At 42.8% G+C, this 14176-nt stretch overlaps 1 protein-coding gene across 1 annotated transcript in view; it reads right to left on the bottom strand.

The window, feature by feature from the left end:
- LMTK2 (lemur tyrosine kinase 2) overlaps positions 1–13900 on the bottom strand; it is an 83022-nt gene extending 69122 nt beyond the window's left edge. Inside the window, exon 1 of the mRNA XM_044233948.1 lies at positions 13693–13900. Within this exon, the coding sequence (XP_044089883.1) occupies positions 13693–13780 (88 nt within the window). The 5' untranslated portion in view covers positions 13781–13900. The remainder of the gene's footprint in view (positions 1–13692) is intronic.
- Between the last annotated feature and the right edge of the window lie 276 nt (positions 13901–14176).

Here is a 14176-nt window from a genome sequence, read left to right as displayed (position 1 = left end):
CATAGGGATGGCTGGGACTTAAGGACGGGTACAGAGAATTCATTATACTCTTCTGTGTATGTTCAAAATTCCCCACGATAAAGTTTTAATTTTTAAGTACTATCTTTGCAACGAAGCCAGAAACTGCTTATGACATGGACCTTGACAAGATTCTATAGTACATGTAGGCAATATTACCTAGGGTTTCCTCTCTGATAATGCTTCACTGATACGTCTTTATCTTTAAAAAATAGACCCAATGAGAATTTAACCCAATATAACCAGGTGCCTCCAGACACTCAAGTGTCCAGCCCAAGATAGAAGACCTATAGATAATTAAAAGAGCCAAGGGGGATGGGGTGTCTCCTATCTACACACCTGCCCCATCACCCTACTATGAAGTCCACAGGTCAGCAAGTCCCGCCCAACACATCCTTCATTCAACAAATGTTTACTAAGCATCTTCTACAGAAGCATTGCTATAGGTTCTGGGAATCTAGAAGACCCCACACTCACAGGTTACATTCTTGTGCAGGGAGACAGATGACATATATAGCAGGTAAAAATATACAGCACCTCAGACGGTGATGAGCAATATGGAAAAATTAAGCAGCAGACTGGGGAGATTCATTATTTTATGTAAAGTGACTGGGGAACACATTTCTGATATTACAATTAACCCAAGAAATGACAGCAGTTTGGCCCCAAGTGGTTATACTAATTCATGCTGATACTTAAATGGTGCTTACTACGTGCCAGGCACCATTCCAAACCCACCCAATCCCACAACAAGCCTTTGAGGTAGGTACTATTTGCCTCATTTTAAAATGGAGAAACTGAGTGACGCAGAGGTGAAGGTGCTTCTCCAAGGTCACAGCACCTATGTGATATTGTTATACCAATAAAGCTATCCAAAACTAAAGCTCTGCAAAAAAATCAAATATGTTGAGTTGTCCTCTTATGTATTATGTGTTAACTGAGAGAAGGGGCCCAGGAGAAAACACGGATGACAAAGAAGGATGTCCCTGATGACTAAGCCCTGGAAGGAAGCCAGGGCTGGAAAAGGATGGGATTTAGGGCATAAATCAAGAAGGTAGTCTTAAAGAGCTGAGAAAAAGAAAAGTGACATTCGTCTAGGACTCTGTGTTTCTCAATACCTATCTGTGTGAATCTTAAAAGTATACACAAAATATTTGCTCAATGAGCGTTATTCTTGGGATCCGCAGCACTCAGCAGATTCTAAAAAGGGTCTATTTCTCCACAAAAGCATATAAATTGATGGTATTTCTCATGTTAACATGTTTATGATTACATTTTCTAAAAGAAGTATTTTTATCACCTTTAATTAAACAGTGCAACTTCATTTCACAGGCGGAAACTAAAACTAATTTTTTAAAAGATTTTATTAGAGAGAGAGAGAGTGAGCGTGAGTGAGCACAAGCAAGGGAGGGGCAAAGGGAGAGGCAGAGTCCTCGCTGAGAGCTAAGCCCAATGCGGGGCTCAATCCCAGGAACCCAGAATCATGACCTAAGCTAAAGGCAGATGCTTAACCCACTGAGCCACCCAGGCGCCCCTAAACTGTTATTCTTAATTTTTTTTTTTTTAAAGTTAAACATGAATGTGAGTTTTGGGCCTGTTTATAGAAGTCTGCACTTCAGTTTCCTAATTTTCAATAAACAATTACCTTTAGTAGTTCAAGAATCAATTATATGACAACTACAGTTAAATTTCATCTCTGGGGGTGCCTGGGTGGCTTAGCCACCTGACCGACCAGCTCTTGATTTCTCAACTCTTGATTCTGGCTGAGCTCATGATCTCAGGGTCATGGGATCAAGCACTGCGTCAGGCTCATTCTCAGTGTAGAGTCGGCTTGGGAATCTCTATCCCTCTAAGTCTGCCCCCAGACCGTGGCTCGCAAGCTCTCTCAAATAGATAAATAAAATCTTTTAAAAAATTCATCTCTGGGGGTGCCTGGGTGGCTCAGTGGGTTAAAGCCTCTGCCTTCAGCTCAGGTCATGATCCCAGGGTCCTGGGATCGAGCCCCGAGTCGGGCTCTCTGCTCAGCGGGGAGCCTGCTTCCCTTCTCTCTGTCTGCCTGCTTGTGATCTGTCTGTCAAATAAATAAATGAAATCTTAAAAAAAAAAATCATCTCTGTACTTTCAGATAGTAAATAGAAATAACCAGGGACACCTGGTTGGCTCAGTGGGTTGAGCAACTGACTCCTGGTCTCTGCATAGGTCATGATCTCAGGGTGGTGGGATCCAGCCCTAAGTCGTGCTCTGCACTCAGTGTGGAGTCTGCTTGACATTCTCTCTCCTTCTCCCTCTGCTCCTCCTGCCTGTGCCCTCTCTCTCAAATGAATTAAGAAAGGAAGGAAGGAAGGGAGGAAGGAAGGAAGAATGGGTGGAAGGAAGGGAAAAGAAAAGAAAGAAATACCCAGAGAAGTGACTGCAATTAATCTGTGTGCATGTGTGTATCACACAAATGAAAGCATTCTGAAAGTACTAAGCAGTGCACTTGGTGAATGGCGGCGGTGGGGTGGGCTTCTGGCTGTTAAGGGCCCTCCCTCTGGATTCTGTCTGCCACTAACAGAATGGACTCAAACTCACTACTGAACTTCTCTGGGCCTCAGGGCCTTCACCTGTAAACTGGCACATCAGCTTTAAAATCTTCTATACAAGGATTCATAATTCCAAAATTTTATGAGTCTACAAGTACCTGTATGGTTAATACCAGAAATCAGATCTTTTAGTAAAGTTAATTTTCTTTTTCTTAAAGAAAATGAAGATAAACAACAGATTTCTGGAGTGCACCCGGGCCCCAGGCCTCCGGTAGAGCACTCCCAGGGGACTATTTTGGTAAGTTTGTTATTTTTCTGTGCCTTACTAGCAATCAGTGTCCTGGTGTTGCCTTTTAATAATAGTCTGAAGTCAGAGTCAAGTGGGGCTCTGCGCTGTGACTGGCAGGCCGGATCCTTGGAAAGTAACCATTGCTTCTGACAGAGAGAACCATCCTACACAGGCACACTGCCAGGTGGAACCAGGAAGAGGATTTTTTTTCCCCCCTGTGGAAGGAGCACAGGCTGAATTTATCGGGGGTTTGGGGAAGAAACAGTAATGTGAAAAATACTTTCAACTGAAAATTCAGCAGCTCATCTGAGAGGCCACCAATAGACCACAAGGGTCTGGTTTCGCAATTTAAAAAAAAGCTGAAACTACACAATTTCACAATTACTAACTGGTTAAAGGAGCTACTACAAATGTGCAAAATGATTGCACACTCATCCTCCTCAACCTTCTAAATCTAAGACGCCTTAGAGATTTACTTCCTATAATTAAAGGTTGTGATGTCATCATGTCAAACTCGAGTCTCCTGGGCAGTAGAACAAACAAGGCAAAAAGACATTCTTGGGACGGACTTTGAACATGGGCCTCAAGGAGGGGAAAAAAAAAACCGTAAGCTTTTAAAATATTAAATAATAGTGTTTTCACTTTGGATAAAAGCAACTTCCCTCTCAAAAATCACTATCATAGATGGTTGTAACTCAGTTATTTTTCTCCCACCCAAGGCATACACATGTTGCCAAAAACAACAGTCCTGAAATATCTGTACTAGTATGTGAGCCCAGGATGTGTTCTTAATCAAACTGGATTTATTATACTATCATTACAATGTAGCAATTTCAGAGATTAAATTGTGTACTTTCTTTAGCTCATCATAAGGCTATTTTGTACATACCAATACATACACAGCAAATGTATCAACTGGCTAAAAAAAAAAGGAGCTTGTTGAAAATATGAAACAGGGGCATCTGGATGGCTCAGTCGGTTAAACACCTGCCTTCAGCTCAGGTCATGGTCCCAGGGTACTAGGATTAGGTCCTCATCCTTGGCTCCCTACTCAGTGGGGAGCCTGCTTCTTCTTCTCCCTCTGCTTGTGCTCTCTCTCTTTCAAATAAGTAAATAAAATCTTAAAAAAAAAAAAAAAAAAGGAAAGGAAAGAAAGTAAGATACAAAATGGGTTGCAAATCCCAGGCTAGTCTAAAATAAACTAGCTTAGAAAAATAAATTTTTTGAGGGCACCTGGGGGGCTCAGGGGGTTAAGCCGCTGCCTTCGGCTCAGGTCATGATCTCGGGGTCCTGAGATCGAGTCCCTTATCAGGTTCTCTGCTCACTCTCTCTCTCTCTGCGCCTGCCTCTCTGCCTACTTGTGATCTCTGCCTGTCAAATAAATAAATAAACAAAACCTTAAAAAAAAAAAAAGAAAGAAAAAAGAAAAATAAACTTTTTGAAAGCAAGACGTTAATGACACGATATTCTCCCAGAAAGAAACAACCCCGAAAGTTACTGAGCAGGTCACGAATCCAGGGCTGGCTCTCACACTCTCATGCGCACATCTCACCTGGGGAATCAGGAATGTCCCTGAGTTACGCCTGCTCTAGCTTAATTTCCTTGCTGAGCTAAGCTCCAGCAGGCAAAACCCTGGTCAGTCCGGGGCTGAGACCACGAGGCTCTCAGCTCACAGCCCTGGCATTTGACCGTCAGGCTACCAGCTCGCAGTTTCTACCGATTATTTATACAGGGTATTTATAAAACATAAAGGTCATTATTCATACTGACCTCCAGAGAAGGGGCTGAAATTTTTAAAAAAGGAGGGAGGGCATTTAAAGCTGTAACTGTTCTGCCCTGCAGTGTTTAAATTGCTTTGCAGTTATCACATACCTACTTTTCACAGGAAGATTCCTCAGAATGATATTCACATACCATGGTCAGGAGCAGAAGTCTCTCCAGAAGGTAGATGTTGACATTAATTTTTAAAATCTAAATTGTTCTTCCTCCCTTGAGTCTCACTAGTTACCCAAGCCAAAGGATTTCCATCAAATAACTGATTTTATCTTATCTCTAGTACAAGATGAAATATTTATGTTGTGAGGGCAGAGAAATCACCACAAAAAGAAAGTACTACAAATGCAGATTTCCAGGCCAACCTCCAGAATTCTGATACCGTTGATTTGTTTGCCATTCAAAAATCTGCATTTCTGGGCGCCTGGGTGGCTCAGTGGGTTAAGCCCCTGCCTTCGGCTCAGGTCATGATCTCAGGGTCCTGGGATCGAGTCCCGCATCGGGCTCTCTGCTCAGCAGGGAGCCTGCTTCCCTCTCTCCCTGCCTGCCTCTCCATCTACTTGTGATTTCTCTCTGTCAAATAAATACATAAAATCTTAAAAAAAAAAAAAAAATCTGCATTTCTGGGGCACCTGGGTGGTTCAGTGGGTTAAAGCCTCTGCCTTCGGCTCAGGTCATGATCCCAGAATCCTGGGATCGAGCCCCGCATCGGGCTCTCTGCTCGGCAGGGAGTCTGCTTCCTCCTCTCTGCCTGCCTCTGCCTGCTTGTGATTTCTGTCTGTCAAAAGAATAAATATAATCTTTAAAAAAAAGAAATCTGCATTTCTACAAATGCCATGATGATCCTCATGCAAGTCCTGCCTTATAAAAAAAATATCTTCACTTTTTCCTGAAACACTTTCAGCTCATCGGGTATCGTGGCATTTACATCAAAGCAAGGGGGAGGCCAAGCTAGTAGGAAGCATACAGGTGAACAAGATTCACCACAAATAAAAATTGTTGATGCTGGGTTATGGGTACCTGAAGATCCACTATATTATTTACTCTAATTTTGAATATGTTTGAAATTATCCAGAACAAAAAGTGAAAAAAAAATGAAAAACTCTGCAAACAGATCAAAACAAGTCTACAGCTCCTTGTAAACTTTTACCAATTAAAAAGTTACCAATTAAAGGAGTTACTTACAATCCTTTCCAACAATTGCCAAAGCTGACAGACCCATGCTAAAATAATTCGCTCAGAGATTAGGCTGCTTTTTGAGACAGTAAATCACATCTATCTTTCAAATATCTATTGCTCTAAAAATAAAAATAACATCCTGCCAATAACATTATATCACAAACATGGGATGTAGAGTGCTTAAGGTAATGCTGACGGTTGGTTAATCGGTGGTCAAGGGACAGGAAGAACCCATGGGCAGGGCCCTTCCAAGTCATTTGTTCCTAAGAGGTCCTTCGTCCTTCCAAAATCTCTTTCTCTCTTCTTCCCAACACATAGGATTAGCTATAGGAAGGAGAGGATCAAAACCCCACTACTCAGGGGTGCTTGGGTGGCTCAGTGGGTTAAAGCCTCTGCCTTTGGCTCAGGTCATGATCTCCGGGTCCTGGGATCGAGCCCCGCATCGGGCTCTCTGCTCAGTGGGGAGCCTGCTTCCTCCTCTCTCTCTCTCTGCCTGCCTCTCTGCCTGCTGGTGATCTGTCAAATAAATAAATAAAATATTTTAAAAAACAAACAAAAAACCAAAAAACAAAACAAACAAACAAACAAACAAAAAAAAACATTACGCATGCCCCAGCAGCAGCAAGCAAATCCAGGACCCAGATCTTGTTTCTAATATCATTCTCCAAAAAAAGGTACCAGCCTGAAGATACGGCTAATGCTACGGCTGGACAGGAAGAGATATAAGATGAGCCTACAGCTTCTTCAGTGCCAGAAAGTAAGAAACTGCTTTAAAAAAAAAAAGTGGAGGTGGTGATACCAGAGCCAACTGAAGGAGCTCCCGATGGCCAAAGCTGGCACAATTTAAGCAGCAAAATAAATAACCTGGTATTGGATTATAACCCCAAATGTAAAATCGATATCAACTCTGATATAAATAATTGAGTAAGAAAATTAATGGGGAAGAAAGTTGAATCTCCCATACTGGAGAATTCCAGATAACGTGTGTAGGTACTTGTCCAGGAGGTGGAGCCTAACTCACCGCCCCTCAAATGTGCACCATGGAGAAGGGAAGGAAAAGAAACTTCACCACAGAGAAAGCTGACAAACGGTGATCACAGTCAGGTGATCACATGACCAGTCTGTTGAAAGCATGTACTCTTGACACGATGTGATTAGAACGGCACTTTATCTCTGTGGGCTTCCTCCCAAAAACATGTCACCCCAGCCTAATAATGAGAAAAACATCAAACTCCTCAAGAACAGTCAAGATCATCAAAAGAGAGGAATATGGCAAAGGAGCCGAAGAAGACGTTGACACCTAGACGTAATGTGGTATCCTGGGACAGAAAAGGACACTAGGGAAACACTGAAGAAATATGAAGTATGGACTTCAGTTAATAATCACATATTCGGGGGCGCCTGGGTGGTTCAGTGGGTTAAGCCTCTGCCTTAGAGTAAGGTCATGATCTCAAGGTCCTGGGATCGAGCCCCACATCGGGCTCTCTGTTTAGCAGTGATCCTGCTTCCCTCCCACCACCCCTCCCCCACCTGCCTCTCTGCCTTCTTGTGATATCTCTCTCTCTCTCTCTCTGTCAAATAAATAAATAAATAAAATCTTAAAAAAAAGAAAAATATCACGTATTCGTATTGGCTCCTTATCATACAAATGAAAGACGTTAAGAGGGAAAACTGGGCAAAGGATATGCAGGAACTCTTTGTACTGTCTTTGCAACTTTTCTCTAAATCTAAAATTGTTCTGAAAGAGGTTTATTATTTAAAAATAAGACAACTACAAATGGCCTCATTCCAGGCAGTGGGCTGTGGATGGATGAAGAGCAAAGTCTGCAGGAGAATGAGAGGCTGTAAGCGCACATCCCCTCCTTCTAGTTCACACACTCTCCAGAGGACTGACTGGTCTGTGAACTTCGGTCTCCAGCCCCATCCTCACCCACAAACTGCTAAGCATCCACATCCCGTGAGATACCAGGCAAACACCAGAAACACCGAGGAGACAGGACACAGTCCTTGCAGTCCGGGTCAAGAGACAAGGCTTAAAGAAATGAGTGTCATTTGCTAAATGCAAATGGTGGACTGGTACAGCCGATCCAAACTTTTTTTGATCAAAGCTCATCAGTAAATTTTCTTCACATTCCTTTCATTTCATGCACACCGATTTACAGAGCATTAAAAATATGTTAGTGTACCAATATATTCTGTACCTTAAAAAGTCACATAAGTCAAAATTTTTAAAGAATGAAATGAAAGTAAATAAAAACTGAAGCTCCAATGTTTTCATCCCGCACACAACAGAACATCTTGTTCCACCAGTGAACACTCTGGTAGGAGTTCATTGCAGCAGGCAATCTCTAGGATCTGGGCAAGAAGAAAGGTCTTGGTAGGGAGACTGGGGCAGCAAAGGGCTGAAAAGAAAAGACCAGAAAGAAAAAGACAACAGCAGAGAGGTGCTGGAAGAGCCAAACAACAAAAAGAATGTAAGGAGAGCTGGGAATAATTTACAAATGAGAAGCAGATTAACTTTGCTCTTGAATTGCCACGAAAGGTGGACATTGGAGGCAGGGACCACAGATGCCCTACGGCGGAAATCTGGTTGCACTCACTTTTCCTGACTAAGGCTTCCCAAACTGGGGTCCGATGCCAGAGGCCAGGGGCTACTCTAGCCATGGCACATGGGTCTTGGCGCACCTATCTGACTCGATAGTAATTTAGGCCTTTTAAAAAGACACGTTATACAGTAAAATGCAAAATCTGCCAAACTGTTCAAAATAAAAGCTGTGCCACCACTATCCCTGCAAGCCCCAGGAGGGCAGAAGAGTACAGGGGCTGTGCACTGGCTTAGACCGAGATGGGCCATAGAGAATGAGAGGTACTCCCCATGCTGTGGTTTGGGGCACCTGAGGCATCTAGTATCAACCATCTTTATTTTTCCCATTTGACTCACAATAAAGTTAAATGAAATTTGGAATCTCTGCATTGTGCTAACCTTTGAGGGGAGAAAAATACCTTTTTTTAAACACTGAGGTTATTTTTCTGATATGCCTGTTCTTTGCGGCAAATAACTGTAATGCCAAGGCACGGTTCCAAATTAGTCACTTGCTAACAATTTAAAAATACTTCACTCCAATATTTTGCTCTGACACACCGATTTTACCATATTTCCTCCATTTTTTTCTTACGGGGTCTTCACCTGATGATTTACAGAAAAGTTGAGAACTGAAACTAAAAACAACCCTAGACAGGAGTGTTTTAGACCAGGGTCATTTGTACAACTTCTCCTCTTCCTCGTGCCTGAGTAATAAATAAACCTCTTAAGGAAAGCCTGGCTGGCTTAGACGGGGGAGCATGTGGCTCTTGATATTGGTATCAACTCATGTTGGTATCAACTCAACTCATCGACTCAACATGGTATCAACTCATGTTGAGGGTGGTGATTACTTAAATAAGCTTTAAAAAGATAATAAAATAAGATAAATAGACCTTTTAAGAAAAGTAAGACACAGAAGACTACAAAAACACATGACTTTTTAAAAGAGAGGGAGGAAGAAACTCAGTTACAGTCATCTCTCCAAATGACACCTTCTAAGGGCCCAGCTTAGCAGGCTGTTTTCAGGGATGCTTCATTCAAATTTACATTTTGTTTGGGGTCAGCTAGACCTGCATTGCTCATGGTTCCTTTAGGTACACTAAAACCAGAAACTGTTCACATGCAAGAGCTTTAATAAACTTGACATTTGGAAACAGGTTTATTACATAAAAGTGGACTAATCCAGATCATCCTAAAAATTTCTAGCACAATTCCCCAACATTATGAGTTTCGAGAAGTAACAATACCAGCCTATGTATTATCCTTAAATAAGCCAGATTTCTCTGTGAAAGATCTCTTTTTTACCCATCATACAAGTTATTTTAAGTAACAAAGGTTTTTAAATCCAGTAAACTCTAGGCATGCCATGATAAGCAGCTACCACTTGGAGTTCATTCTCTGAACCATACCACTCACCATTGGTTGATTCCATGGTAACCCCTCAATTTTACAAGGAAATCTGAAGCAATGAAGAAGCCTAATGTAGCAGGCAAGGCACACCACCATGACGTGACCTCCCACAACTATTAGGGTAAATATCATTATCCGTTTTCTGAGTTGAGTTCTGAGAAGCTTGGTAGGTCAAGGAACTGGCCCAAGGTCTCAACACTATTGAGGTGGCAAGGGAAGGCCTCCCATCCAGACCAACTCCAAAGTCCAAGCTCTGTCCTTCCACAACATCCGCTCTTCTTATGATTGGTTCATGACTTTCACTCTTAACAGGACTCAAAGGTTGACTTAATATGTCCACCTACAAGGACTCTTTTGAAGACTCATTTGTTGCAGAAGCCCTTACGGTTCTTTTACATTTTACATTTCATTTTACATTTTTACATTTTACATTCCATTTACATTACAAGTCTTTTTTGTGACGTGTTACAGCTGCTATCTAAGTGACACAGCAGGCCTGAGGACTCCCTAAATTTCAAGCGAATTGCATGAACAGTCAACACGTTGATATCAGCCAAACTGTAGGGATTTGATAACTTCAATGCTGATCAGCTACAAAACTGTTGGACAGACTTCCTAATTCCTGTGCAAATGAGCATATTTAGTTAACCCCAAAATACCACCAACTGAGCAACTACAACACTCCCAACCGAAATCAAATCTCAAGACCTACAGCCATAAATCCTGAAAATATCTGCATTGAAATCCTGTTGAAAATCATTTTTATTTCTCAGAAGCTATTGAAATAAACACAAAAATTCACACTTTTAGAAAGCACTTCCTTTACTGCAGAATTTTTTTCAAGATCCAAGTCTGTTTGTTTAATCTAAAATGAGAGCCCCGGTTTCACAAGCCGCTGTTTAATAAGTAGCTGAGTCCCACCGGCTTCACAGACTTCCGTGAGCTCCTTTATCTGGAACTGCTAAAAGCTTCCTCTGTACTCAGTGACCTAATATGCCACAGAACAATAGAAGTGGGTTTCCTCGTCTAACCACTATCCTAATATTAATAACAAACTGCGGACTTAGAAAAATGCCTTCACAAATACAAACAGAAGATCTTTACGATGTGAATCCCAAGAATCTTACAATAGGTACATAAATGTTTTCTAGGAGAAGAATGATCTGATAACTATGACCAGGAGAAAAGAATTTCTCAACTCTAACCTTAGTTTGGTAATTTCACTATGTGTGAAAACAGTGGACTCTCTCCCTTTATGGAAGCTTCCTAGTGAGGACCAAGGGGATCTCCATTTGCCTAACAAGGGCCCTTGCAGAAATAGACATTCTCAGGAAGAGGCCCCCAAAGAGGGTGTAAGCAACTTCCAGAGCAATAAAGAGATGCCCAAAATAAAGTTCAAGCAAGAAATGTCTTCCTCGTACACCTGAAACTAATATAACACTGTAATAAAAACTTAAAAACAAACAAATGAAATGCCTTTTTGCCTGATGGGCAAAGGCAATCCACATAACTTACAAAGCTTAATTATGACTGAACGGGTAAATATCCTTTTCAACTTCCAAACCTAGAAATGAATTTTGGCTTAATTTTAGCTAACTGACTCATTTCTTTCTGCATACAAAGGTTAAATTCAACCATTTTTCCCAACCTATTTTTGATATGCCATGCTTTCTTCAAGGCATTATTAACCAGTTTGAAATTCAAGGAGAAAGAAAAATGCTAAGGAGACAAACAATACTATGCGATGGCTCTATCCTTAGTATGAAAATGGCCAGTCCCCCCAGATAATCAAAGGCTTGAGAATTACTATGCTTTTAACACTTAACTGCTCTTTTATCTAGCATATATGTTCAAGAGGGATTCGTCTTTCTTAACCAGTGAGATCACTTCCCATGATTAGCTCAAAGGTTTCTTTATTCTTCTTGGCCTAATACATCTTCATCAAGAATCCAGCTCTGTTACCGGGATTAATAATCTCTTTTGGATGGAAATACAAACCCCCAAACCTATGTATGATTATGCATCTTTCCCACAGAATTTAACCTTAGGAAACTGTCATTCGTATGCCATATGTCTAATCATATACCTTCTGATCAACAGAATATGAAGGGAAAATCTGCAAAAGCTGCTACAAGTCAGCAAATATTTATGCTTTGTTTATGTCAAAATCTGGTATTTCTACTTATAGATTAATTTTCCTGGTCGTTTTGTTTTACAACGCTCCCAAAAAACCTCAGATTTTATGATTCACACCTCCACAGTAGAGTGGAAGAATGGAATAAAAGTCCTGTTAAGAGGTTTATAGGCAGACACTCACATAGAACCTGTCTTTCAAAAAATATAAAAATTTAAGTGCAAACTCATCTGGAAACTTCTTGAATCCCTCTCACGAAATACTCTCTGTCCACTATCCTACTCTAGTGCTAATTTTCAATTTCACCATCGGTTTCTTTCAATATCAACATCAACATCTTTCTATTTGGCATTTTATAACTTCCCAGATATGTTCTGTGACTCTTACCTGAGCAACATACACTTCGAATAAGATTTATTTTTCTTATCTATCAGATCAGAAAACAGAATTCACCGAACAAATATTTGATCTAAGGCAGTGGCAAAAATTTAGCGATATATTACATGGTACAATGGTAACAGTTAATACTCAACTAAAGGACACTCAATGACATAACCGGGTGTAGCTCTGGAAACAATTATACATAACTTTCATCGTAGATGTGTTTGTCTTTACTGGGGAAGGTAACTTCCACATTGTGTACCCAGTGAACATCATTTAAAAATAACTCTTAACCTCAGGAATATGCCTAAACATTTACAAGGCTTGAAGTGGGGAAATGGAAATATCACACAACTTGGGGAATCCAAGACCTGGGTATTAGATGTGGCTCGGCCGACAATTTAGCTGTGTCACCTTGGCTAGGTCATTTGACCCCCAGGGCCTCAGCATCTTCAACTGCAAAACAAAAATATCCAACTCAATTTTCTTTAAGGCCTCTTCCAATACTAAAATTTCACGAACCTACGAAGTTTCGGTCTCTCCTTAAAGATAAACACTAGATCTTACCCCAGATTTTTTTTCCTTTAAGGAAAAAACAAAAACTAACAAACAAACAAAACAAACTTGGGACACTTTCCTGGGGTCAAGTTTTATCTGGGGAAAAAAAAAAACACAACTAAAAACGATGTTGAGAAAATGGGGAGGAAAAAAAAGAAAATCACACCCTGACGTAGCTAAAATAGAAACTTCAATCACCCTTGGGTCATTCTGTCAATAGTTATTCAAAGGCTGCTACTCTAATCACTGGCTTCCTAAAATAGAAATATTTACAGAGTTGTTTCCTTCTCACCCCCAGAAATTCAATCCGAATAAAAAGCACAGCATCTAAAATCAATTTACAACTTCAGAACAAGTTGCAGGGAGCGAAGGAAACTCCGCACCTCTCACCAAGTCATTTGCATTTAAGTGGGATTAGGGCTAAGAAACGGTTCTTATTATAAGATGTGAGAAACGCACAGGAGGCAGGTGACATCTGAAAGGGAAGCAGAACTGCCAGAAAGGGATGTAGGCTGAGAACCTTCGGGCAACAGGTTCAGAGCTGGTACCGCAGCCTACCCCGGGAGGGGTCGATCGGCAGCCCGCTTGCCGCCCTCCCCAGCCCCAACCGCATCGCCTCGCCCCCGCTTCGGCCCTGGAGAGGCTACCCGCTCCCCCACCCCACGCCCCTGCGGCAGAAACCTCCCTAATCGCGCGCTTCCCCGGGCCTCCCGCCACGGCAGTCTCTCCGATTCCTCGGCGCCGACGCCGGACCTGGCCCGCAGCCTCCTCCACGGCCACCCCCGTCGCAGTGGCCCCGCAGCCTGAATTCCCGCAGCCCCGTCCCCGCAGCTGGCCGGCTCACCTGCACCTGTTTGCGGAAGTGGCGCGGCCCCGGCACTGCCGACTGCCAGGAGCAAGAGCAGCGGCAGCAACGCCGGCGGCCCCGGCATCTCGCCCACGGCGCGGCCCCGGGGCCGGCTCTCGGGTCGCCTTCCGTCGGTCTCTCCGTCAGTCGGTCCTGCCTGCCTCAGCAGCACCCGCGCCGGCAGCTCCTGAGCACACGTCGCTTCGGCCAAACCTCAGCCTGACTCCTGGTCCGCACCCGCCGCCCGGGCCACAGAAACACCATCCTTCCCGCCCGCCCGCCTGTGCCGCCGCCGCCGCCACCTCTCAAAAGCAGCAACGGCAGCAGCCCTGCGGAGCCGCGGGCCAGGGTAGCCGCGCTCCGGCCGCCATGATGGGCTGCGTCATGTGACGTAGGGCAGGGGCGGGACGCCGTGACGAACGGCCCATCCAGCCAATGGTCAGTACCACACCGGCCCGAGCGGCCCCGCCCATCAGCCTGA

This window comes from Neovison vison, chromosome 14, assembly GCF_020171115.1.
Source record: "Neovison vison isolate M4711 chromosome 14, ASM_NN_V1, whole genome shotgun sequence".
Taxonomy (NCBI): domain Eukaryota; kingdom Metazoa; phylum Chordata; class Mammalia; order Carnivora; family Mustelidae; genus Neogale; species Neogale vison.
The sequence above is the reverse complement of the archived record's forward strand: the minus strand, read 5'-3'. Positions and strand labels throughout refer to the sequence as shown.